This window comes from Nuphar pumila, chromosome 3, assembly GCF_984573655.1.
Source record: "Nuphar pumila chromosome 3, dmNupPumi1.hap1.1, whole genome shotgun sequence".
NCBI lineage: Eukaryota > Viridiplantae > Streptophyta > Magnoliopsida > Nymphaeales > Nymphaeaceae > Nuphar > Nuphar pumila.
The window spans coordinates 111,783,129-111,810,463 of NC_143251.1; the positions used below are offsets into that span (position 1 = coordinate 111,783,129).

At 35.4% G+C, this 27,335-nt stretch overlaps 1 protein-coding gene across 1 annotated transcript; it reads left to right on the forward strand.

The window, feature by feature from the left end:
- Positions 1–5,413: 5,413 nt before the first annotated feature.
- LOC149843315 (biotin carboxylase 1, chloroplastic-like) lies at positions 5,414–27,124 on the forward strand. The gene is made up of 17 exons (XM_089999716.1): positions 5,414–5,553; positions 5,657–5,749; positions 6,631–6,944; positions 9,086–9,227; positions 11,525–11,623; positions 11,728–11,784; positions 16,582–16,653; positions 18,716–18,805; positions 18,968–19,027; positions 21,335–21,520; positions 21,630–21,722; positions 21,829–21,910; positions 23,156–23,262; positions 23,365–23,440; positions 25,145–25,191; positions 25,357–25,419; positions 26,896–27,124. The coding sequence occupies exons 2-17, from the start codon at positions 5,708–5,710 to the stop codon at positions 26,923–26,925; spliced, it is 1,560 nt and encodes a 519-aa protein (XP_089855842.1). The 5' UTR covers positions 5,414–5,553; positions 5,657–5,707; the 3' UTR covers positions 26,926–27,124.
- The last annotated feature ends 211 nt before the right edge of the window (positions 27,125–27,335 follow it).

The following is a 27,335-nucleotide window of genomic DNA, read 5'->3' on the forward strand; positions in this document are numbered from 1 at the left end:
GTGGATATACACCACGTTCCACAAAAACAACAACAAATATTTTACAACTACAAATACGTGGAGCATTAACCACAATTTTTTTTTTTAAAAACATTCCTGGCCAAAAAAAACTCTGCACTAATCATTTGTAGGTACGCAGGTGACTCAGGTGACTCAGATGAGCTGCTTCAGGTTTTGCAGTGGTAGTTCTCCAACACTTGATTTTTGTGAGCCCAATTCTAGGGTATCACTAGCCTCCCCATGTAGTAAATAAATGGAGGCAGTAACTAAATCCAGCAGGGTGTCCTGGTTGTTGATTAAATTTTTCTTTAACAACGATATCTAGGACTGTTTTGATGGAGTTTGGAGATCATGTTAAGCATGATTTTAATGTGTGAATAGAAGTGTTCTTATTTTTGGAGTACGGATTCCATGCTAGGTATGGTAGTAGTTAGCGGGATATTGGAGTGTGTTTGCTGCAGATACATGTTTGACTTTTTTTTTATATGAATGATTTGAATGTATTGCAATATTTGATATGATTGTATACATGCTTGCATGTAGTTACTTTCAATTTGATTATGACTTTCATGTGAAATTGTATAATGAAAGCATGCTTAATTGGTTATCATTCTGATGATTCTCTTATAATTGGTTAGGATACTATTTGTAACATCATACAACAAAATGACTGCAAATCGTGAATAGATATACCGTAGGATAGTTGACAATGAGGTATCACATGAATATATGGATGGTATTGAAAGTTTTATTGAATTTGCAACGGCAAGTGGTAGTACAATGGATCTCACATGTCATATTAGGTGTCCCTACAAGATTTGTAAGAACAATCGATTTGTAGAACCTCATGACATTAGACATCACCTATATGGAAAGAGTTTTGTGAGTGATTATCGGAAGTGTATCTTTTATGGTGAAGAATTTAGGAACAATTTTGACGCACGGGTGGATGTGGTACATGATGGTACACGATAATCCATATATGGATTTGATATTTGATATTTGATACCACAGGAATAAAATTGGGTTCTGTTATGGGTCCTAGTTATGTAACAATTGGGGTAGAGGAAGAAGCATCAAACGATGCATCTAGTAGATTTTATGATTTACTTAGAGATGCTGATGAGCCACTTTGGAATGGTTGCGAGAGTCCCACTATCTTGTCTGCAGTTCTTCAACTATTGAATTTGAAGTCTGAGTATAATTTGAGTCAATCATGTTTTGACCGTTTGTGCATGATAGTAAAGAGTATGTTGCCCAAAGATGAGAAATTGCCACAAAATTTTTATCGTGCAAAGGTTATGGTCAATGCTCTAAGTACGGGGTATCAAAAGATAGATGTTTGTCCAAATCACTGCATGTTGTATTTCAAGGATCTGGAAAACAACATATCATGCTCGTCATGTAGGCATCCTCAGTTCAAACCAAAGACAAGAGACAATGGTAGCACGGGATCAAAAGAAGTTTCATACAAGTCGCTCCGCTACTTTTCTATCACCCCTAGATTACAACGATTGTATATGTCTTCAAAGACAACTAAACACATGAGATGACATGTAAATAAAGTTCAACATGATGAAGACAAGATCACGCATCCTGTTGACGCGGAAGCTTGGAAACACTTTGATCGTACTCATCAGAACTTCACAATGGAAGTGAAAAATGTTAGACTCGGTCTATGTACAGATATATTTAATCCATTTGAGTGTAGATCAACTCCATACTCATGTTGGCCAGTATTTGTAACTCCATACAACCTTCCACCAAGTTTGTGTATGAAGCATCAAAATCTTTTCTTGTCTCTATTGATCTCTGGTCTGACCTCACCTGGCCAAAATCTTGATGTATATTTGAGGTCATTGATTGATGAACTAAAAGTATTGTGGGATGACAGTGTTATCACGTACGATGCCCACAAAAAATAAAATTTCAATATGAAGGCCACTGTTCTATGGACAATTAGTGATTTTCCTGCATATGGTATGTTATCTGGTTGGAGCACACATGGAAGGTTGACATGTCCGTACTGCATGGAGAACACAAAATCATTTAGATTGACGCATGGAAGGAAGCCGTGCTGGTTTGAGTGTCATCGTCGATTTCTATCCAGCGACTATCCATTTCGAAGATAAAAGAATGTGTTTCGAGAAGGCACAACTAAAATGGAAGGTCCATTGACAAGATTGTCTGGCATAAAGATTTTAAGAAGATTGTGATACTTTCCAGATGTATTAACAGATGCCCGTAGTTCGATGTCCTTCCTTAGATTTGGGAAGGATCACAATTGGACAAAGAAATCTATATTTTGGGAACTACCATATTGACCGACCTTATTGATACGACACAATTTGGATGTGATGCATGTGGAGAAAAATGTGTTTGATAATGCATTCGATACAATAATGAATATTAAAGGGAAAATGAATGATAATTCGATTAGTAAGCCAGGTAAATATTTGGTACTAATGAAGTAGAAATCACTTTTATTTCATATTTTTTTCATTTTTTATAGACTCTATAGAGGTGACCTACGTGATCTATTTCATAGAAAACATGCTTTGAATCTTGATTATGACATATAAGCAGTCTTTCATAAGCTTCAAAAATCAATGGCTCACGTTGAAATAAAAACTAGAAAATCTGTATTCTTGCACTTTAAAAACATGACCTATGGTCCTACCCTTAACAACACATTTATGTGGTTGGATCAAGTTGATACAATTTACATTATGTACTTTATTAGTACAAAATGTTAACCCTATCAGCCCTACTTGGATATCTATCTTTCTAAAAGTATAGCAAGCAGTATTATAATCTCACTATATATATATATAGAGAGAGAGAGAGAGCTGGATGACATAGATTCGTCTAGTGCGTCTCTCTCCAACTCTTCAAATGGTACATGCTTTACTCCGTCATCCTCAGTTTTCCAGCAACTTCCTTCATCAAAGATCACATCTTTTCTAATAATCAATTTCTTAGTAATTGGATTATAAAGACGGTATCCTTTGGTTTCAAGGCTATAACCAATAAACTCACAGTTTTCACTCTTCTTTTCTAACTTGGAACGTTCAGAAGCATCAATCAAGGCATAAGCAATGCATCCAAATATACGTAAATGACTTACACTGGGTCTGTGATTCCACCATGCTTGATATGGTACCTTATTTCGAACTGCTTTTGTAGGAGATATATTCAGAAGATACACCAATGTTGCTACAACTTCTACCCAGAAATCATATGACAGATTCTTTTCAACAAGCATGCTACGTGCCATCTCAACCAACGTTCTATTTTTTCTTTCAGCCACTCCATTTTGTTGTGGCGTTTTTCTCACTGAATATTGCCTGTGTATACCATTTTCCTTGCAAAATAACTCAAATTCATTAGAAACAAATTCACCTCCTCTATCAGCATGTTGGGCTGGGCCGAGTTGGGTGCACCAACATGCTGATCCTAGGCCAGCCCAACAGCCTGGGGACGTGCTCAGTCCGAAGGTCTGCGAGTGGGAGTAGGCTGCAATCAGGTATTTCAAAAAAAAAAAGATATAAAATAGCAAATAAAATGAAAAGGGGAAGAACAAGTATGTTTAGACAAATCAGTTTCCATGCAAACCGATTTGTAGTTTCGACATATGGTGTTATGTCTGCGTTGGCTGAGCGGGTGAGACCAGACCAACTGGTTAGACCAAGCTGGAGATCTACCCCTCCTTGCTGCAACCACTAAGTGATGTGACACCAACCTATTCCCTTGCGAGCTGCATAGACGAGGGATTTGGTTGGCCTTCCTTCCAACCATCGTGGTAGCACCATGCGTGCTACCATACCTTGTCGATCTGTAATAGCACATGAAATGGATGTTGTGGTATGATTCAAAGATCGTATGCAAAGAAGTTTATGGTTGTTTGTGCAACAAATTTGGTTGCTAAGGTGCATTTCATACTTGCACATATTGGTACGATCTTGGTGCGAAATATGTATGACACACTTTGTTGGTACAATTCATGTCTTGGTATGTTTAAGATATTGTCAAAAGTATGTTTGATAGAATCGAAACACTTATATAAGCACATGGCTCATGAATGGTGTAAATGGATTAACACACTTTTCGCAACACACTTAACTATGCCACATCACACGTGCGCTACATTGGCCTTGGCATGAGCGCACTATAGAGTGCAGCCCATGCCACTTTGAAGATCCTTAGATTTTTAGAGATTTTTTTTTTTGAAAATATTGCGCAAGCGAAAAAAATCATAAGAGAAAAATAGTTGAAAATTTTGAGCGAGTTACATAATGATCAACAAAAGAAACTTTCCTTCACTATTGATTTACAAAATGAGACCAAATAGGATGTACATCATTTCATTTACAAAAAGGGTTTCCTAAAACAAGGTAGATGCTTTTTTCAACCAACTGCCAAGATCACAAAATTCAAAGTAGGGGTCCAATCCTCCACAGCACATCGGATGATGTGTGACCGTCGTGCTGGGCTGGCCTATTGAATGTAATAGATCCGTGGCATCAGCATAGCCCCCACTTTAAAAGAGCCCTAATGCACGTAAGGAGGTTGGATCAGGAATAAGAATCATTAAAACAAAACATTATGGTGGAGGGGAAAATATTGCCTACTAAAGTATGCTACTCTCTAGCTGAATCTCATAGGTGCAAGCTCATTTCATTAATTTGTCCCACAGATGCATTTAGCATGATCCCTTTACTAGGAAATGCACTTTTGATCGAACAGTCTTGACTAAAAAACTTAATTTTCTCAACCGTGCAATTTTTACACATTACCATTAAATTTTGAAGCCTTAAAAAGGTCTGCCTATACAATGTGTAGTGTGGTTAGTTAGTTTTTTTTCAGAAATTAACTTGTCTAAGAAAACCCAGAGAAATTCTAAACTTGGAAATTCATGGCTGATATCCATTTTATATTTCATGGATTGCTCCCTGAAATCTTAAGGAGAAAAAAGGGAAAATGTTTAAAGAAAACGTATTGATAGGCATGTGAGATTGTGAGGAGATGTAAATGGGTTGGACTCAATTCTGATCTAGGCATTACCGAATCCGAACTAATCGGATACCGATGGAGTTCAACTAAAACCGAGTCTGCATCCAACTAACTTATAATCCAATATTTACATATATTTGGATTAGGATTTTACTCTGATTCGGACTTAGATCTGGATGCAAAACTCGATATCTAGTCTGGATTTATTTATTAATTAGATCTAACTTTGGCTACCCGAATCCGACTAAATGGATTCGGATTCTATCGGATATCTGTCCTGAATCCGAACCATTTACCAAGTGATGCCCGCAAGTTGCAACAGTACAAGTGTACAACTAAAACACACACACACACACAGGGAGTGCGCACATGCAGCACATGCGTGTTTCCAAATACTTTGGGCCAACGTCCTCTCGGGCACATCGACGCCGACCCTACCCTACTCTCTCTCATCACTTTTTTTAAAGTCTTCAAAACACCAACTTCGATCTCCCCTTCCGAGTCCTCATTTTTGCGTTTTTTCTCTCTTAATGTTGTTAGGTATTGCTGCCTCGATTCTCATTGGTTCTTTTTTCTTGGTTTCATGCAAGTTAGATTGGTTTTTAGCATCTGGGCTGCGCGGTTTAATCCACAACTCTTTCAGGTTGGTCGACCAATCGAGTTTTTCGAGGTAACCATTGTGAGATTTTTCACCATGGACGCCGTCCCCGTCTGCAAATCCGTCTACTTGAGCTCTGTAAGTCTGGATCTTTTAGAATTTTTGTGACCATTGTGGGTTTTCTGTTTAATTTTTGGTTTTTCAATGCCAGTATAGGTAATGGGATCTGTTTACAGTGTTAGAGGAGGCCTGGAATTTGATCTAAATGGGTTTTCCCCCCTTAATTTGTGGGAATTTTTGGTTCGAGTAAATGTGGCTGGGTGATTTTTTTTCTTTAGCAGGGTGAAGTTGGTTTTTTGTATACAGTGATTTTTCCTGGGTTTTTGAATGGATCTTCTGGTTGTTTGTTTGAGATAATTGCACAATCATTGGTGATCATGTGCATCTTGTATCAATGCCGCACGGCCAAAATTTACTAAGTTGTTTGCCTGTGACAATGTATCATAAACATCGAAAGAAAAGTAAATGGGGATGACACAACGGGATCTGTTCTTGTATTCTAACTAGAGGCCATAGATCTGCCATAACGTTGTGGAGGATCTCATCTGGTCAAGGGGATCTTGGTGTTGAACTTTTAAAAAAGTGACTGCTTTTCAAGCATAATCTAGCTTTCAATTAGTTATTTCTCTTCTAGGGATGTGTCCTCTCTTCTACATTTCGTTTGTTTTTTTCAGTTTTGGAGGTAGTGAAAACTGGGTCTACTTGTTTTGGTTTTCCATCAGATAGTTAATCCTGAAGTTGTTTAGAGAATGTGGTTTTGTTTATTCTTTGAGTGGTCATATTGTTTTTCTCAATTGTTGTGCTTTTTGTTCAGAAAATCAAATCATGATCTGAATCAGTGATCCAAATTAGTTTTCCACTTTGCGAATCCCGTTAAAATATGAGTAACTTTTATTTTCTTGCATTAGGTTATTTCAGATTATAATTTTCTCGGGCTGTTTTTGTTTTTTGATTTAAAGGATTTGCTTGTCGGAGGAGGAAGAAGGGCTGGCATCTCTTTGTGTACTTCTTTGAGAAGTAACCATATTAGTTTTCTTAGGCATACTTATAAAGGCAGAAGACTCAAGAAAGCTGGGGGAGCACTTAGTGCTACATGCCGGGATGAAAAGATTCTTGTGGCAAATAGGGGTGAAATTGCGGTACGTGTGATTCGAACAGCTCATGAAATGGGAATACCATGTGTTGCTGTTCACTCTACCATTGATCAAGATGCACTCCATGTGCATCTTGCAGATGAGGCTGTATGCATTGGAGAAGCACCAAGCAGCCAATCGTGAGTGATTCTCTCTCTCTCTCTCTCTCTCTCCAGGTATTGTAATTTTTTCTTTAAACTTGGGGGAGGTAACTGCCTTTACTGTTATTTGATGTGCTTCTCTTTAACTTTCATACCTTAATTTGTTAGTTTAAGTGATTATGCATGGGGCCACAGTTTTATGTCTCCCATCCTCCTTTTCTCTCCGTGAATATTCAAATGAAACCTTGTTGGGTACCATAACAACTAGTCATTCTCTCCGAAAAGATGCTAATAAAGCAGTTTCAATACCATACTAACTAGAGTCATCTTTCTCTCTGAAAAGCATATGCTAGTAAAGCAGTTTTAAAAGAATAAATGTAGTACTTCTAAGTTCTAACCTCTCTGTAAATGTTGATAATTGGACCGTCTTCCTATGCATTTTCAGGGTGACCAGGAAATGCATGTCTTTGGTCATTTTTGCTTTTTGTCATGGTTTGGAGCCTTAAGTCCTTCTCTTTCTATTTATGCATCATTACTTTTTAATTAACAGTCTTTTTCTTTCAGAAAAAAAATTGAAGTTCCTTGGCATTTTTTACTAACTTATTTACATCAACAAATAGTCATATTTTTGCCGTTTCACCCTTCTTTAGATTGTTTCCTGTCACATTGTTCACTAGCCTGTGGGGCCCAAACTTTGTGAAATATGGGAAGCTTTAGATATTGATATCATATCCAACAACATGATGGAATAAGGGGTTTCCGATAAAGCATAATATGATTAATCAAATCAACATATGGTGAAAAGGATTGAGAGAACTGGAGCATTTGAAATGGATTTTCTTGAAAAATATAATGTATTGGCTATTCTGAAGATACATAGGAAAAAGAAACCTCGTTATGAAAAGGAAAATTTATGTTTTCTATAAAATTGATTCATTTATGAACATTTTAATTTGGCAATAGAGAAATGTAACTATTATGTGAAGGGCTGCTTAGAAGGGGCAATGATTCAGAGACGATGTGGTGCATATAGATGTCAAAAGACTTGTGAAATCCTTTTTGAAGGTTGTGGTAATTTGGCCTCATGTACTTTAGATATGAATTGCAAAATCAGTGGGTGCATGTCCAATGAAAACTAATTATAAATCACTTTCCAAAGGAGACCTTAAAAATGATGATCTTGATGAATAGGAAGCACCTATGAAGAGCTTAAGATGATATTCTTTAAAACCAAAGTTTGGTAATGACATTATGTATGAATCGTGTAAGGATGGATTGTTCTTGGTTTTATCATGGTACACCACTACACCTGCATATCAGAGTGAACTCATTCCCAAAAAATCTTTCCAGACCTTTGCTTACGATGGTGAACTTTGGTTGGTGAGTCTCCTCAAATCAACATCTTGTAATTGATGACTTGTCAGCAAAAGGGTAATATCGTGTTGTTGGGAGTTTTGCCTTGGAGCTGAGGAATCAATCCAACATGATTCACTTATTGCCCATTCCTTCAAACACTTTATTCTAGCAAGGCTGCATGAGGAGTGTACATCTTCTAAAATTGGAAGTCATGAAGAACATGCATAAGGTGGATGGATTTAGATTTGAGGCAAAATTGTTTCCAATTTGGTGTTTGTTGCTCTTTGTGACATGGATAAAAAGAATGGTGGATGTTCAAAAGCACTTCCCAGCATTATGTCTCCACGCATGCAGGTCTTCAAGAAGATATTTGAAATCGTCAACTACAACAATGCTTGGTGTTGATGAATCGTGGGTTGGATCTTAAATGTGGGATGGGCCTCTCCATGCCTTTCCCATATTCCATTAGTCTCATCCTACTGATCTTGCTATTCTGTTGGATTTCTTCTTTTGATGTTTCCATGGTGCTGACCCGTTGATTTTCCCTGCTTAATATTTTAATAAAGTTCTCTCTTTTTTTTTGATAAAAAAAGATTGTAGTGTAAGTAATCAAATTAAAACCAATTTTCTTACATTATAATTTGTTGTCATTTTAATTCTGAGCATGTTATTGCAATAATGTGTGAGGCGGTAATATTCTCTATCATTGTCTTATTCAAATATTTGACTGTTTGAAGATGAGACTGTGAATGTTCTTCACCTTCTTGAAACATTCTGTTTGCCATTAGTTCATTGATATTTTATTTTCTTTGGTGTTCTGACAGGTATCTATACATACCAAATGTTTTATCTGCTGCTGTGAGTCATGATTGTACCATGTTGCATCCCGGATATGGATTCCTTGCTGAAAATGCCACCTTTGTTGATATATGTAGAGAGCATGGTATCAATTTTATTGGACCAAATGTGAGTAATTATGATTGAGTTGAAAATGATACATGTTAGCTGTTTTTCAGATGAGTATGTCCATACCTTTATATTTTATAGAATGGATTTGACCTCATGTAGTTTGGAATTCCATAGATGATTTCCTATGTGTTTTCACGAGTCATTGTCAAAGGCCTGTTTCTGTCGAGTTTGACGAGGTTTCAGTTAGGAATCCATTTCATTTCACTTCTAATATGAGATCTGTTATGTCTTCTCTGAGCCTTTTGTGTTTTTTCCTCTAATGAGGATCTAGAAACCAAGTGGTGGATTTCGAATAGTGATTAATTGTCGTATCCTTTAGTTTCATTGAGGGCTCAGTGGCATTGCTTCAAGTACAAGAAGATTTTGGACTTACTTTGAATAGGATCTCCAGTAGTGATTATTTGTGATATCTTTAGTTTCACTGACTACTTCAGTTCAGTGTCATAGGTTCAGGTGCAAGGAGAAGATCATGGATTTACTTTTGAGTTTTGAATTCCGTATGACCCTTTTCTTCTGTTATTGCACCAATTACACCATGGACATGTTAATGAGATAAGTGGCAAAGAAGCACTGGCAAAATAAGAAAAACAAAGTGGAATTAGGCGATCTCCTAATACTAAGAATAAAAGAAAAGGATTTCCATTTATTAAGGGTTACCACTCCTAGAATTTGTATACTTTACAAATAACCAAGGGAGTTTGCATAGGTAGTTCTTCCTATAGAACCACACACATTGAAGTACAAAGTAGGAGTAAGTGACCAGTGTACCTGTGATGTGTAATGGAGTAGAATATGGGCCCACACACCTCACAAGAGGCACAAATACAAGCCACAATTGGGCATAATCACAAGAGCCAATAAAGGGCTAACAAAAAGGGCACACAAATGAAAATAAATATTTTTAATAATATTCAAAATGCACATAAAATGCATCGGATTACAAGGGAAAGAGGTCCTATATTTATAAGCAATATGAGAGAGAGAGAGAGACCACATATAGTTGTTGGGGAGCTCCCAACGGCTATAATGGTCAATGAGCATTATGCCCTTGACAAAACTAAAAAGACAAAAAAACAAAAACAAAATTACATTCTAATATAAAAGAAATAAAATATATATTTATAATATACATAACATATATGTATTCATATATATATATATGTGTGTGTGTGTGTATACAAGTATATATATGTACACATGAATATATTTTAACATGATGCACTTAGGTGCTACTATCATTGACAGAGACAAGTGGAATGGTGCTACTCCAGTATTGCAGAAGAGTGATGATGATTTGATGCGTTTATGGAGATTACTCGTTAGTGAGTATATCCTAATTCTTTGAATAGTCCAAATGAAATAAATACCTGACACTTGGGATTGGGTGTTGGGAAACCCATGGGCAACAGGTGGCCTGGGGCAAGATTTTGATGCTTGCAGATCGCTTCTGGCTGTGACCCAGCTTGTCCCTTTAATTGTCTGGGAATGCTCACCCACCAATCTGGAATGGGTAGCATTGTTCCCTCTTTCCCCCTGAATCAGAAAAAAGAAAGCGGTGAGTTATGTACCTTGGTTTAGTCTTTTTAACTTTGACTGGTGTTTCATTTTCTCCCCTTTCACTGGTGCTGTGAAATATTGATTTTTTCCCCTGTGACAATGCTCTTCTGCCAATGGCAATGGCCAAGATGGTCTAAAGTACTGCTGGTTCTCTTCTTAGTATCTCTTTTCTTTTTCTTCCCATCATTTTCTTCTATTCCACCGCAGCCAAGATTCGTGATGGCGATGGCAGATCTTGCTTTTGAACATGGTGTCTATTGCCTAGTAGCAATTATGAGCTTGAATATGGGCATACTGTTTAGGTTTCCCTTATCTTAAGGAGTATGAGATATTTGACATTTTGACCGATCTAGTCACATGTCTAAGTGTAGAATTTCCATCAAATTTACACTGCAGGATGCCTTGACAGCAATATTTGTCCTTATTCCTTAACTCTAAAGAAAAGGACACAAAAGGGTTTTGTCGTTCTGAAGGCTGATTTCATTTATTGATCATCGTGTACTTTTTTTACTAGTTAATTTTGAAGGCGCTAAAAAAAAACTTTTGGCAGCCTGATTGTTTTGCATGAAGATGGATAACATCAGTTCTTTTTCATTGTTATAAGAAGCACATTTTGACAATCATTGAGCAAAAACTTATGTTAAAATCTGCCGTATTTGTTATGCAGATAACTATACTTTATTAAATTTTGTGAATTCATATTGTTTTCTCATGACCCGTGATGGGATCTTTTGCAGCCAGACAGCATCCGTGTAATGGGTGATAAGGCTACTGCCAGGGAAACAATGAAAAAGGCTGGTGTTCCTACTGTGCCTGGAAGTGAGGGGCTTATACAGGTACCTGCAAATGCTTTCCAAGCATTTTTTTTATCTATCACTTTCTTAGGATTAATTTGCACCCTGTCATGAATTACTTTGCATTCACACTACTAATTCTGCAGTCAACAGAGGAGGCTCTTAAGGTTGCCCATGAGATTGGTTTTCCGGTGATGATTAAGGTGCAATTTCTCTCTTGATCTTGGTGATCTTTTCTCTCCTTTTGGAAGTGTTAGTTTGTTGTTTTTAGACCCATTAGCTGTATATAATATTTATAACTCTTCTGAATGTTGATATTCATGAAGAAGTGGCATATAGGTTTTATTTTTATATGGATGCAATTTGCTGAACAAAAAAAAAGAAAAAAGAAAAAGAGGAATTACAAAGAGAGAGGGACAGAAGGATTTGCACAGGATGGTCTTTCAATCTCTCATTATGCATGGAATTTTCTGACCTTGTATGCATTTTTGTCCTCAAATGTCATTTAGATATGCATCTTCTTTACACACATTCATGAAATCTTTCCTAGCAAAGATTCCACGAAACTTCATATTATTCAATGAAAACAGATTGCAAGAGTTGTTAACTTGGACACCTATGTCACATAGGTGCGGGTGCGGCGATGCGTCACTTTAAAAAAACTTGGGTGCGGGGGTGCGGGAGGGTGTATATATATATATATATAATTTTTAAGTTTTTAACACTAATGAAATAAAAACCAATTATCATAATGTCATCAAATCAATTCATCATCATGCATGCAATAAATCAAATTAACAATTTACAATTTTATTCTTCATCATAAAAACTAACACCACAATTAAATCAACCTAAATATATTATAGAAACAATCAAATAAGTAAAACAGAAAAGAAGTAAATTATACAATATACTAATAAAAGAAGCAAACAATGCATAATTAAATACCAAAAGTATATCCTATACAATGTATATGACGATGAGGTAATGAATCATAATAATTTTCTGCTTCATCATCAAATGCATCATAAGAAGGAAGACTAAGCTTAGATAAGTCCATGTTTGTAATATTGAAATCATGCTCTCCCTCTAAGTCACACTCTTCTGGGTTTACATCTCAAAATTTGGATGATCCTTGTTTACATTACAAATCCAATTTGAAAATGTTAAAATACAAGTTTATTTAAATGAAGAAACTAAGAAATAGTCAAATAACTAAGAGAGCAATTAGTACCTGTATTCATTATTGGTTTACGAAAGTAGTCGAAGATTAGAATGAACATATACTAAATCCTCTTCACGCTTGCTGGTGAGTTTGTTTCTCTTCATGTTGTGGATTTGAGAATATGTGCTCTAATTTCTTTCACAGCAGGATGAACTAGAAAGCTGAGATAACAATCTCAATGCAAGACGTTGGAGAAGAGGTGTTTCTTATCCAAACATTGACCACTATGTGATAGGATCTATATTCTCCTCTTCTCTCGCAAGTAATGCCTGTCTATATAATCTCGAAGATGAAAATTTTTCAAACTCTTGTGTGACTTGATTTAGAATATGTGATTCTGGATAAAGTCTTGTCATACACATATTTTTATGCCTTGATAGTTCTGGGTCTAAATTTGGAGGGACAAGACCAATGCCACCTTCATGCACCCTTTTGCATAATATTTTGGATTGAGAGAATGTGCCATGCAATGCAAAGGAGTGTTGTTGTTATCCCATCTTCTGACTAAAATTAAATGAATATGATTAAAAATTTTGAATCATCCAATGCATGATTTTTTCCTTTATGCTCGAAAACTACAACTTATATTTTTTCAATCATATTATCCACCTTTCATAAACTTTGTGAGGCATGAGTTCATCCTTATCAACTTCTCTCAACATTTATCAAATAGGTTGCGTAAATTGAAGGAAGTATACGACTCTATCCCAAAACTCATCATCAACAATGAATTTCTTAATTTATTTAGCCTTGACAGCACGATAGAATGTCCAATTTTCATTAACCAAAGCATTCTTCACTTAATCATTTTCACCATCACAATGATGAACGCAAAACGTGTTTCAGCGACCTTCAACAATTTCTGGTTAGAATGCCTATTAAATATAACATTGACATGACGGTGGTTGACAACGAAATTCTTAATGCTTTTGACATTTTTTTCTAATTCTTCAATCCATGAACATAGCATATGCTGGTGAATTTTCTTCTTCTTTGGGGTTGCATATGCTTTTGAGGGCCAGATTCAAGTTGTGTGCTACACCGGGAGTCAAAAAAATATGAGGATACTTACTCTCCAAACTCAATGTTGCACTTTTACAAACTGGAGTGTTGTCGGTGATGATTTGCACTACTTTCTGATCGCCTACTTCTTTTATTACTTCTATACACAACCCTTTCAAATACTCAACATTTTTATATTGCCCAGATGCATCAATTGCTTTCAAGAATACTAAGTCACTAAGCGAAGAAATAATGAAATTAATCAATATACGCCTTTGAATATTTGTTCACTCATTAGAAACAATGTAAACTCTATTTTGTTTTCATAAAAATTTCTTAATCTTTAGCAATCTCTCAACATTTGCCCTCTCTTCTGCAAGAAGTATGGTTCGTAGTTTTTCTGAGCTTAAAGGTACATAGCCACTCAAGTTACAGTTTATTAGTGAAGTAACTAAATCCTTCTAATAAGGATTTCTAGCTGTATTAAATGAAAATAAACTAAAATAAAAATACCTCCCTACTTTTTTATCCATCTCCTCTCTTCCATATGTATTGAATGATGCTTGTATCGTTTCTTTTTTTTTTTACCTCCTACATCAACTTTTTTTTTTAGCATCTTCTTGGTGGCTTAAAAAAGATATACTAATTACACAAGAATCACTTATTGTTTTCATCTTCTCATATTCATCTTGTATTTGTCTTTGCATTGCCTCATCAACTCTTTTGTATTCTGAAATGCTATGGCCTGGTATCTTCAACAAATGAGCCTTAACTCTTGTGTAAGACCCAACAAAATCTCTTTCACAAAGCTTGCATCAAAATCTCTTGTTTCCACTACCTCTTCCAGTTTTTGCAAGCTTATCCACATGTGCCTATAGTGGCCCCCATCATTATATGTTGCAGCTAACGAACCTAAATCAACACTCCCAATATAACTACCAGCAACACTAGCAGCAAAACTTACATGTGGGGATGAGGTAACGCATGAGGATAACGCAAGCCTTTTCCCTTTATTCATCATTTTTGTCCTAAAAACAAAAATATTATATTAAAATCAATTATATACACAATCAAGATTGATAATATTGAATGCAAGGTTAATAACATATACAATAAGTTTTAAAAAATATAGTAGTAGTACGTAAAATTTTGTGTTGGTTGACAACCAACTAGGGATATAAGTAGTCCGGAGGTGGATCCAACCAATACCTTGTCCAACTAATCTGATAGTACTCGGAGTTAGAGTCTGATTTGGATTTGAGATGAAAAAATCTCATTTTTACCTGAATTCTTACAGATAATTGAATATGGATATCCATCAAATCCAATTATCCATATGAGGTAGCAAATTTCAAAATTGCATCCTAATCCAATTATAATCTAATATAGTTTTGTCTTACCGATTCCGACTAAGTGCAACTGGATTTGGTTGGATGTTGGACAAAATCCAATCTGTTGACAACAATACATCACCATAGTAATTGTCGGAGTTGCAATTTGGGGCTAAGAAACAAGATGAGCAGCGCGTTGTTCCGCTTGGCTAGGATTGTGAAAACTCAGTTTGGCTCATTAATTGGGTTCGGTGAGCTGATCTATGAGCTAGCTTGTTTAGGTAAGGCCAAGTATGAATTGGGAAAGCTCAGTTCGGCTATATATATTATACATAAATATATTATATTTTAAATGTATATTATGTATAATGTTGTATATTATATAGGTTTTATACATGTAAAAACTCTTAAAGATAACTTTTTGAGAAAACGAGCCAGCTCGTGATTAACTCTTAACAAGTCGAGCCCAAGCAGGAATGTATCCTTAATGAGCCAATCCCAAATGGGCCAAGCTCCATTCTCTTACCAGCACTAGCTGCAATCAATTCACATCCTTTTTTTAATGTTTTCTGGTAAATATTTTTTCAAAAATGACATCTGAATGGACCCTAAAATGCCGGCAACCATGGTGTTTTGGATGCCATCCATCGCATGGGTTTAGCCGAGATTGAGAGAGAGAGAGGTACACAGAGGGGAAAGGGGAAAGCGATTGAGAGAGAGAGAGAGAGAGAGAGAGAGAGAGAGAGAGAGAGAGAGAGAGAGAGAGAGAATGATGACATACCTGGGTTGGAGACAGAGAAGAGGCGTTGTCGGAATCTGGGTTGGAGACGGTGAAGAAGCGTCGCCGCATGGGGGTGTTGGAGATAGAGAAGATGGGTCACAGGGTCGGGGTCGGGAGGAGAGGGCAAAAACTTTTTGCCCTAACCCCCCTCCCAGCCCATTTCATCGGGCTTTTTTTTAAGTCCAAAAATTGGACATTTATGACCATGGGTGCATTGACCGCACCCAGGGTCAGTTTGACTGCACCGGGTGCTGCACCCGCACGTGCACCCGCGTCGGTTGCGTCGACGCGGGTGCAGCACCTGGCTGGCTGAATCCCTGTGACATAGTTGGACACTAATAAACCTATAATATCACTAATAACTGATAACTGATTTCATGTGCATGCATCTGCATACACATATGCATGCATGCCAGGAACTCTTAACATGGTTTTGCTGAATTCAATTTTATTAAATGAGAAACCCTATAGAATAATTACATTTTGGGGTCTTTAAGACAGGAATCATATCAGCACTGACAGAATAAATTCATCTAATTTAAATGATTGCCTTTCATTATTTTGGAGATGTTTCTTGCAAGTTACTTATTTGCTGAAATATCATATGCAAGTTTCTGTATTCTGTGTTTTTGAACTTGGTCCATCAATTTATGCTTCCAAGGCAACGGCTGGTGGAGGTGGACGTGGAATGCGTTTGGCTAATGAACCTGAAGAATTTGTGAAGCTGTTACAGGTATGCTGATAAATTTATTTGGCTTCATTTGTGAAACATACATGGGTTATGAAATATGTGTTTGGTCTTAGGGATTCTGCCATGTAAGAAACTTTGTGCTATGGTGATGGTCTGGTTTTGTGATCTTAAAAACATTTTCACTAGCCTTTTACAGACAGTGGACTAGTCGCTTCATAGTTCATACGCTTCATAGTTCATACATATGATGTTCTTGCAGTCAAAACTAGCTCAGTCTATGCATTATACTTATTGGGAGAAATGGTTGCAAATTTGTATCATCTACTAATTTTTATCCTGTAAACATAATCACGAATTTCATTTCAAGATCTAGTTTGTAGATATCAGAGTTTTTTCTGAACATGATTCTTGAGCATATTCTATATGCCAGTAGTAGATACATACTATATATTTCATAAAAGGATTAATATACTTTATAATTCTAGATGCAAAGGGGAAGGTAAAGAAAAAGAGAAAAGAGAGAAAGATATCGAAAAAGCAGATTTTAATTGTATCTTGAAATTAAAATCCTGATTTGGCAGTGAACAGCAGAGGCAGGTCATGCAGTTAAGAAGTCTTATTTCATTCTTTTAACTGAATATATGCTGACCGTTGTCTCCTGAAATCAATGCTACTTTCTTCCACATTCTGTATCCCTAATTAACCTTCCAGAGTCCTGATGATTGCAGTGGAGTCTAAGTTGCCTATCTATTGTACCTTTTGTTGCTTTGGTGGCCCGTACATTTATCATTTCTTAACTCATAAATAGATACATTTTGTCCTCGATCTTATTACGTCAGGAATTCGGTTAAAGTTGATGCTTTTAATATTTATTTTGTCACAAGTGTTACCATGAAAATCTTGCCAATTGAAAATCATTAAATCTTTTGGGTTGGGGTTGTGGAGCTTAAAGAAAAACCCATGATGAAGTGTTCTCATTATGATTGGTACCTGCAGGATGCTGCTACCATTGCATGAACGCTTTTTTTAATTGTTGTAAAATTCCAAACATATTTTATGATTCATTATAATACAGAACTTTTCCGGACAAAAACCGGTATGGTATACCCCTGAAACTAGTTTTGAGGGTGTATCATATGTATATCTTATGTCTTATGTATCTTATGATGCAGATGTGTGTCCAATGGTACACACCAACATGTGGCGTATCTTACATATGGATAATGCCAAAACTTGACATTTTCTAGCAGTACCTTTCTCAATTTTTTTGGAGCCAGCTTTGGTTGGACCTTTTTCACTTACAAGGGTTGTTTTTTACCCAAACACATCCTAAATAATTTTCGTTTTTTGGTTGTGAGAGCTAGAGTTTCCAAGGGTTAGGATTTTCGAGGATTGGGGCATGAATAGGAGGTAGAGTTCAGGTAATTGAGGCAAAGAAGGTGATTTATAAAATCTATAGCACTTTATGTTTGCTTATATAACTTACATTGTGTTATCACACATGGGCATGATTTATTTGGTTTTGATACTTGCACTATTGGATAATTTGTATTTTCCTTATTAGTTATGAATGTCATTAATAACTTACTATCTTACTTCTTGAATGTTCAATGTTCTTTGTGGTTGCCTACTACTTTCTGTGTGATATTTTCGCATTGTTTTCTAGTCAGTAATATTGCTTTTTGCATTATGATTTTTTTAGAATTGTTTCTTATTTTTGAAATTTACTTAGAAATTTTTAAAAAAGATTTTTACGATATGTTATGATATGGTACTTCTTTTTAACATTTCCAATTACGAGTTACGATACACATTTTGCAACCTTGCCTTTTTATTTTTGTTTGTTAAGGCGTAGTTGTTGTTGTTGTTGTATAGAATTGTTTCTTATTTTTGAAATTTACTTAGAAATTTTTAAAAAAGATTTTTACGATATGTTATGATATGGTACTTCTTTTTAACATTTCCAATTACGAGTTACGATACACATTTTGCAACCTTGCCTTTTTATTTTTGTTTGTTAATACTTGTTTATATACAATATAAAAACAGAAGTTCTTGCACATGGTTTGTAGATTTGTTTCTAATAGGATCTCTAATGTTACAGCAAGCCAGAAGTGAGGCTGCTGCTGCATTTGGTAATGATGGAGTTTACTTAGAGAAGTACATAAAAAATCCAAGGCACATTGAGTTCCAGGCAAGTTTTGATAGGACCTATACACGTCGAGTAGTTTCTTTTTCTATTTATTGGATTCAGTTAATTTAGAGTTGCAGAAAAGTTTCACAAACTATACTTTTTTGGTGAATTTATCTTTACAGTCCTTAACAATTTCTAGTGTCTCTTATTGCTTATCTACAGGTTTTGGCGGATAAGTATGGTAATGTTGTTCATTTTGGAGAGCGTGATTGCAGCATTCAGGTTCACTCATAAACTATTCTGATTTAAATTCCTGCTAAGAATAAATTTGGTGCCTTTGAATAACATTTGTATCTACCACTTTTTTTCATCTAGAAATAGCATTTTAGGTTTACTTGTTGGTCATTTCATCACTTTACAGTCATTAAGGTTTGTGGACCTTCAAGTAATGCTTATTGTCCATAGCTCAATTATCCAAGATAGGATTGTTTTGACATAAAAAAAAGAGCAGGTGGTTCATTCAGCATCTTGCTGGGAATGGTCGTGATTCCTGTTCTGGAATTCTCTCAGGCCATTTTTGTTTTTGTCAGTTAAAATTTCTGCCTTGTCACTTTTGCATGCTGTCTTTATTATTTTGTCTGTAGAATGCCACTTTCTTAGACACCCTGAGTTGTGGAGCTTGCTCTATGATGCTCTAACTTCTGATGCCCACTGAACATGACCAGGAAGGGAAAACACTATCCAAGTTTTATGAGATAGTTGCTCATCTGTTTAGACCCCAATCATTTGGCAGTCATTTAGCCAATCACAGTAATTGTTCTGGCCATAGTTGCCAGAACGGGAATAAAAAACGGGAAGCAGTACAGAAATCAGAATTGGGAAGCGGTCAATCCATTTTTTTTGAGGATTTGAGAAGCGGAAAGTGGTAGGGGTAATTGTTCAGGAAACTATAATAAATTATGAGAAATAATGATAAAATGATGGATGTAAGAAGACAACTTTTAAATAATGAAGTTCTTTGAAGAAAAAAGAATTGTCAAAATGAATAATTAAGAAATAACATCCACAATTGACAATTATATCATCTTATTAGAAAACTACCTAAGATCATTTAATAGAATAACTAAATATAAAATGGCTAAAAATGTAAAATCTTTAAAAACTACAAGTTCATAAGTTTTTTTCGGAGTTTGGATGCAAAGCATTGAAATGATAAAAGAATTGTGCAGCAATTGATATGTAACTCATCACCCATATTACAATTATAAGAAACTTCAACTAAGCGTAACAATATAATCATTTATTATATGCTACCTTTAAACAATAAGTATTGTAGAAAAGTGGACAATGTTTATATATATATATATATTTATTTATATATATATATATATTTATATATATATATATATTGTATCATATGTTAACAAAACAACTTCTAACAACAACTAATTATCTATTGCTAATGCTTTCATATTAATGTAGGTATGTGGAGGCATGAATATAGTAATTGTAATATAATAAAGCTGCATATAAGATACATAAAAGCTACTGAGTTGTTGTGCAAAAAGTAATATAAATTAGGTTGATAAGTTATTTCTCCTGTACTCAATAATTCAACAATTTGAAGTTTTGAACATATATAGCTATATTATGAAACAAAGAACAAATGGTTGCAATTAAGAGAGAGCACAACTGTCCAACGTGCGTACAGAAAAACATATCAAACTAAGTATTGTAATTCAAAAAATAAAAAGAACTGTTTTTTCTATCAAAATAATAAGACTAAAGTCAAAAGTCGTGCATTTATATTCTATATACTATGTAAATATTTGAATTTATTTGAGATGAACAAGAGAAAAAATAGAGGTTTGTGGCTACATTAGACAAAATCACACTACACATGGTGAGGAATTGAAATTCCTATATATGAGTATTTGAATTCCTCGACTTGGAAATTAGAATTCCAATGAAAATAAAAACTAAGCCATGGGAATCGGGATTCCTATTCACATCACATGGAAGTCACGATTCCCATACATAGGAAGCGTGATTCCACACCGCTTCCAGTTCCTGCTTCCCGCTTCCTGGGAATCGTGATTCCGACCTTATAGTAGTGCTTCCGGTAACTATGGTTCTGACTATTGTACCTGGGAAAATTTGCTGTATGGCTTTATGATGTTTTGTGATAATGGAGAAAATAGTTTTTTACTATCAACCTTTCTGCATCTGTGTCTAGCATGCAATTTCGTCTTGTCAGTTCTATTTTCTTCTTTAAGCTCTAGCAACCAAACCTTAAAGTCAAATGAGAAGCAAGTGAAATTAAGTTTGAGTTTGTTCGAGTGTCATTATGTGTAACACTACTTGAATTTTTTAGCACTCAATATCTATGAGAATAATTCTTTTATTTCTTACTTTTACAAATTCAAATCGATAGTTCTTCATCATCTATGATTATCATCTTCCCTTCTTTTCTGTTTATTATTCTTCTGATCATGCAAGATAGTCTCTCTTTACTTCATCTTATTTCCCAGTGGTAGATTACTTGGTTGGTTTTATTTCTTCTTATGGTTGCTGTTATAATTATGACAGAGGCGGAACCAAAAGCTTCTAGAGGAAGCCCCCTCTCCTGCATTGACTCCGGAATTGAGGAAAGCTATGGGCGATGCTGCTGTTGCGGCAGCAGCATCTATAGGTTACATTGGTGTTGGAACAGTTGAATTTCTCCTGGATGAAAGCAGCACATTTTATTTTATGGAAATGAACACTCGGATTCAGGTATATTTGTGCAGCTGATGTATTACTTACATTGGAATGAGTAGTAAAATCAGTGTTCTTCCACTGGTCTCTTTTTTTGCAAATACTTATTTTGTTTCCATGAACTTAGGTTGAACATCCAGTTACAGAAATGATCTCCTCCACTGATTTGATTGAGGAACAAATTTGTGTTGCTCTTGGAGAGAAGCTTAAGTATAAGCAGGTAATGTAGGAAAAGCATGCTGATTTTTCTTTCTTCATCATGTGCTGAAATTATTTTTCTTGGTGAATTTTACCATAAGATAACTGGAGCCCTTTATCATAAACAGGATGATATTGTACTCAGGGGGCACTCAATAGAATGCCGCATCAATGCGGAGGATGCTTTCAAAGGATTTCGGCCTGGACCTGGTAGACATTTCTTTTCTACTGAGATTGATATGATAATCATTTATCATAGATATTGTAGTTTCTAGTCAGCTCATGCAAATCTCTATTAACTAAGTTGAGGGTTTTGTGGAATTGAACTTTCCTGGGTATTCATGATGGTTAATTCTCCCAACCATTTCAGGAACGCACCTCAAGTCAGCTGAAGCTCCTTGCACTTGAGCTGGCTCATAGTCTTACTCAAGTTTATTGCCAAATTTGATTGAGTTTCCAATTATTTTTAACAGCATTTGTCATCAATTTTAACTGTTCTTTTTATGCTGGCATACACTATTCCACCAATTCCCTTTTCTGTTAGCTTATTTATCTTTTGCTGGCCTGTGATTCCCATATGTGGTGGAGCTCACTATGTAGATTATCTACAACAGCTTAAACGTACTATGCCAGGGGCAACTACCCATCCACACCCATCAATAAGTTGGGTTAGTTTGTGCTCATCTGGCTCATCTGATGATCCAGTTAAACCCTGGATGGAATCAGTCACTTGGGCATATCGCAGCAAACTCTGGTCCCAGTTGTATATAATCAGTTGACAGAATTGGGTGAAATTTTCCAGCACATGCAAGAGGAGCCAAGTCTTTCTGATCTCAATGAGTGATTGTGCATGCGTTTCTTGGACCTCACCAGGAACATTTCATGCATGAGGTCTTACGTGGACTCAGGCTGCTTAGGTGTATCATTCCTTACCATTGGTTACGACTCATAAGGTTGTAGCTATGATGATTAAATTTGAGTATTGTGTTAATCAGCTTCTGAATAATTGTTTTGTTGGTTTTGTGTGAGACTGCAATCAAAATTGCTACTCTTCTCTAGTAAAAAGCAGCACTTGCATCTTTCATTGTCGCTGCTATACTGCTGCATTGTAGGGATGTTTTTTTTATAACATTCTCATACCTTAAACTAAATTTCTGATACTTTAGGAGCATATTGGTTTCTTATACTATTGGTACATGAGATACCAGCCAACATTTTGCTTTTCGTAATATTCTAGACTTTGGAGGGGATAATACTGTGGTAGCTCTTTTATAACAAGGATGATATTGTGGCTCTTCTTTTATAACAGATTCTTTCAGATTCACACTGAAGAGGAAATGCCTGTGAAGATATTTCTCCGCGCATCTTGATTTTTGTTATGAATAAGATGATCTTACAAATATATTTCATCTCTACTTCGTAATTTATATATCTTAAATTTGTCATAACCAACAGGGAGGATAACATCTTACTTGCCATCTGGGGGGCCATTTGTGAGAATGGACAGTCATATTTATCCAGATTATGTGGTTCCTCCCAGCTATGATTCTCTTCTAGGAAAGGTACTGCCTTCTTTACATATAAAACTGCACCATTTAAGTCAAGCTTGGTCAGCTGCTTTAGATTTTCTTAGGTGAAGCCCTCTTTTTTTTGCTGGTCTGTAGCTCGTTGTCTGGGCCCCAACAAGAGAGAAAGCAATTAAACGGATGAAAAGGGCTCTTGAGGACACAGTAATAACAGGTTAGCATTTATTTATTGTTTCGGATATCTCTTGGGGGGATCAGGATTGGTCATTAACATTTCAGTGTTCTAGTATGGTGGCATAGGGTCTATTATTGACATGTCTTAACTCTGATTACTCCATTGGTTGTAAGGTACTGTATTTCTCTGTTATATCACTATTGTGATGTGTTTTCTCTTGATGAATCTTTTGTTTTTTTTCCCTTTTACAGTCTTATCAGATTGACATTTTTTCCTTTACTGAATGAAACAAACACAGTTGATTATTCAGATACTCTCTGTAGAACGGCGAATGCTGCATTTTCTTTTGGAATCGTCTTTCCTTTTTCACTTGAGAAGTTTGTAAAGTAGAATAAATAATAAAAATGTGACACTGTTTATCGCACCCCTGCAAGGACATTTGTAGTTTTATTTCTTAACATTCTTGAATTTGTACTTTATATTTCTTTACAGTATCAATGATTTGACTTAATGTTGTGAAAGGTGTTGTCACATGTATTGGATGGATATGAGATGCATATTTATTGTACCATATTGTACAATATCGTAAGATAAAGAAAAAAAGAGTTCAGAATATTATTTTTAACATTTAATGAAAGCAAAATTTTTAGAATTTTAATAAGCTTTAAATTCTGAAAAAGAAAAAAGAAAAAGACCATTAAATATTTAAAATTCTATTTAACCACAAAGAAAAAGAAAATAAGCATTTGCAAGCAATATATATGCATGTTGTTTATGTATGGATATGTGTGTCGAGCAAAACTAATTACATCACAATAATAAATAGAACATAAATGGATATGTAGGAACCAATAAGGTGATGTGTTATGTCAATGTTAAAGATAGTCATATTAAATACAATGCAATAGAAATAGATGATTAGTGCTTATAAAGATAGATAAATTTCAAGACAGAGTAACAAACTACACCATGTAAAATTCTAAATAAAGTGCCAATCATTTAAGTATTGGTTTAAGAGGATAGCAAGTTTTAGTTTCCTCAATGTCTCTTATCACTTTTGCCGGTCACGAGAGAAGCAAAAATGAGAAGATAGATATTCTCTAAGATAATTTTCTTCTTCCATCACTTCCCCCTCTATTTTGGTCCTCCATAGTGACTTAAATGAACTAGGGAATTTTTTTCTCTTGTTTTACAAATAGGATTAACCGACCTTCGTAAATACGTAGTTGTTCAAAAAGATCTTGTCAAAATGGAAGGAGATTTTAAAAAATATTCTAATGGCTTGTAATGTATAATAGGAAAGGGAAAATCTCACCATAAAAAAAATATTTTTGGTAAATCTCATCATATATAAATAAATTTAAAAATATAAAAATATTTAAACATAAAAAGTCTTGCATATGGGGGACACCGTTCATATGCACATGCACAAGCACATATAGTAAGTTTAGATTTGGTAATCACTATATCTTGCAGTTTTTTTCATGAACTTATGTTTTTAAGATGACAAATTTATGCTTTTCTTTTTTATATTTGAAATATGAATTATGTTATATGTGTTGTTTTATTTGTATTCCTGCAATATATGTACCGTGTCCAACTGTCATAATTCCTTAAAATTCATGTGTCACGGCTATATCTGTATTGTGTGCTTTACCTGTATCTGTTACATGCTAATGAGATTGTTTTGCTTTGATGTAAACTCCCTGCTTCTCAGTCTAAATTGTTTTCTTATTTGGACAGGGATTCCAACAACCATTGAATACCATAAACTCATCCTTGATATTGAGGTGAAAGTGATTATTCTTTTTTCCTCCCTGTTTTTCTTGTATTTATTTGTAAAATCAAGCATGGAGCTGATGAGGTGGTGATTTTGAAAAGAGATGGTTGTGCAATTAGTATGTTAGAATTCCAATTCCTTCTCCACTGACTTTGCTGATTGAATTGAACTGCAGGACTTTAAAGCAGGCAAGATTGATACTGCTTTCATACCAAAACATGAAAAGGAACTAGCTGCTGTAAGATCTTGATCCTTGTCACTTACTGTCCTTATTTTTCTCAACTAGGGTTATCTTGATCAGATAATATGAGTTTGTTAGTCAAACCAATTCAGACATAGGAAGTAAATCTTGGCTATACAAGTCATTTTCATGCATAAGGATGGGTTTTGCCTGGGGCTAGTAAACAAGCCAAGCTTGGCTTGTTCAAGCACAGCTTATTAAGGTTGAAAGTTGAAACTGAGCTTGAGCTTGCGATGAGCTGAGCCAAACACATGCTCGTAACAAGCTGATCTTGTGCTGGCTTGTTAAGAGATTTTTTTTTCTAAATGATAATAATAGAATTTGAACATCCAACCCCCTTGTTCCAAGCCACACATCCCAACCATATATATATATATATATATATATATATATATATATATATATATATATATATATATATATATATATATATATATATCATGTCATTGCCTGCCATCCTTTGGTCTGTGTTCTAGGCAGTGTCAATCTTCCAGTGCAATAAAGTTGTAATTCACTAATTATTCCTGATGCTCGCCAAATCTGAGAAAATCCAGGGGCTGCTTGCCTTTGGTACTTTAGTAGTATGGCAGTAGTTCTGTAATGCCTTTTTCCTATTGCATGGGAAAGTATTTGGTACCTTCGTGGGTAAGGAACCCCCTAGTTGGAACTCGTAGTGGGATGTTGTTTTGACCAAATCTAACCCCTTGGATGTGTTTAGCATTGTCAAAATAGTAGGAATAGACTTTTGGATCATATTTTTTTGACATAAAAATATGATTTTATGATGGTTGAAAAATTGGTATATTGTAGGCTGTTGGAATAACATGATCCAAACACCGATTTTATACTAACACAAACAAGTCGATCACATCTGGAGGGTCAGTTATGTAAAAAACATTAAAAAAAAAGTATTGCAGTTTTTTACTAGGGGATACCTGCCTGAGCTTCCGACCATGATTAAGGTGTGACTGGATTGGGCCAATACGTGACCCAAACAACTGTGCTATATTCTATGACTGTGCTTATAGCCTTGACTTCAACAGGCCAAACTGCCATTCAACTTAAGCCCGAGTTAGAAATCTGTTGATTGAGGTCACAGTCAGTGTCAAGTTGGACTCATAAGTAGCAACAGGACAGACCCAGGTCTATCTGAAGTTTTGAGCGGGGTATCCCATACAAGATTTAATTTTTCAACTGCATGCACTTCTGTTTTAATTGGTTATGCACATATGTTCATGTAACTAGGTTCTTTGTTAAGACTGTCAAGGAGAGGTGTTGAATATATTGATCTAGTTTGAATTTTTTATTCTAGAAGGGGAAACTTTTCTACTTTTTTTGGGTTTTCAATGGTTCAAGGAAGTTATAATAATTGTTCTCGTGTCTTATTTTCTGAAGTTGCAAAGATTGATTCTCAGCAAGGTCAAGTTTTTATTGTTTTCCCAACAAGAATTTGACTCTCTCTCTCTCTCTCAGCCACAGAAGTTGGTCGTAGCTACAAAATAGATGGTTGGCAATGAGGCTTAGTTGAATCATGAGAAGCTGTTATGGAGGTTAGTGGAATGCATTAACATGTTCATGTTAAGGATCAAAACAATTTTTGACAGATTGAGAATGTTAAGTTATTTTTCGTTCATTCTTTCCCTGTCAAGATCTTTTTCTTGTTGTACATCTTAAGGTTGCATTAATGGCAGGCTATCTTGCATAGCACATGCACAAATACACACACACACGTGCCCAAGATCATCCATGTCGTTCATCTTGGCATGGTTCTGTTAATCAAACATGAATCATTGCTGTAATGGTGCTCTAGTGAGGGGTCAACTGGTAACCCTTCTGCCATTGTCAAACAGATTACCAACTCTATGAACAAAGATACAGCCACGAAGATGCCCCTTTTCGGTTAATTTCATGAC

Coding starts and splice junctions, on each gene's coding strand:
- LOC149843315 (XM_089999716.1), top strand. CDS start 5,708: ATGGACGCCGTCCCCGTCTGCAAATCCGTCTACTTGAGCTCT. Junction 18,806..18,967: donor CAAGGCACATTGAGTTCCAG/GCAAGTTTTGAT, acceptor GCTTATCTACAG/GTTTTGGCGGATAAGTATGG. Junction 23,263..23,364: donor ATGATTCTCTTCTAGGAAAG/GTACTGCCTTCT, acceptor GCTGGTCTGTAG/CTCGTTGTCTGGGCCCCAAC.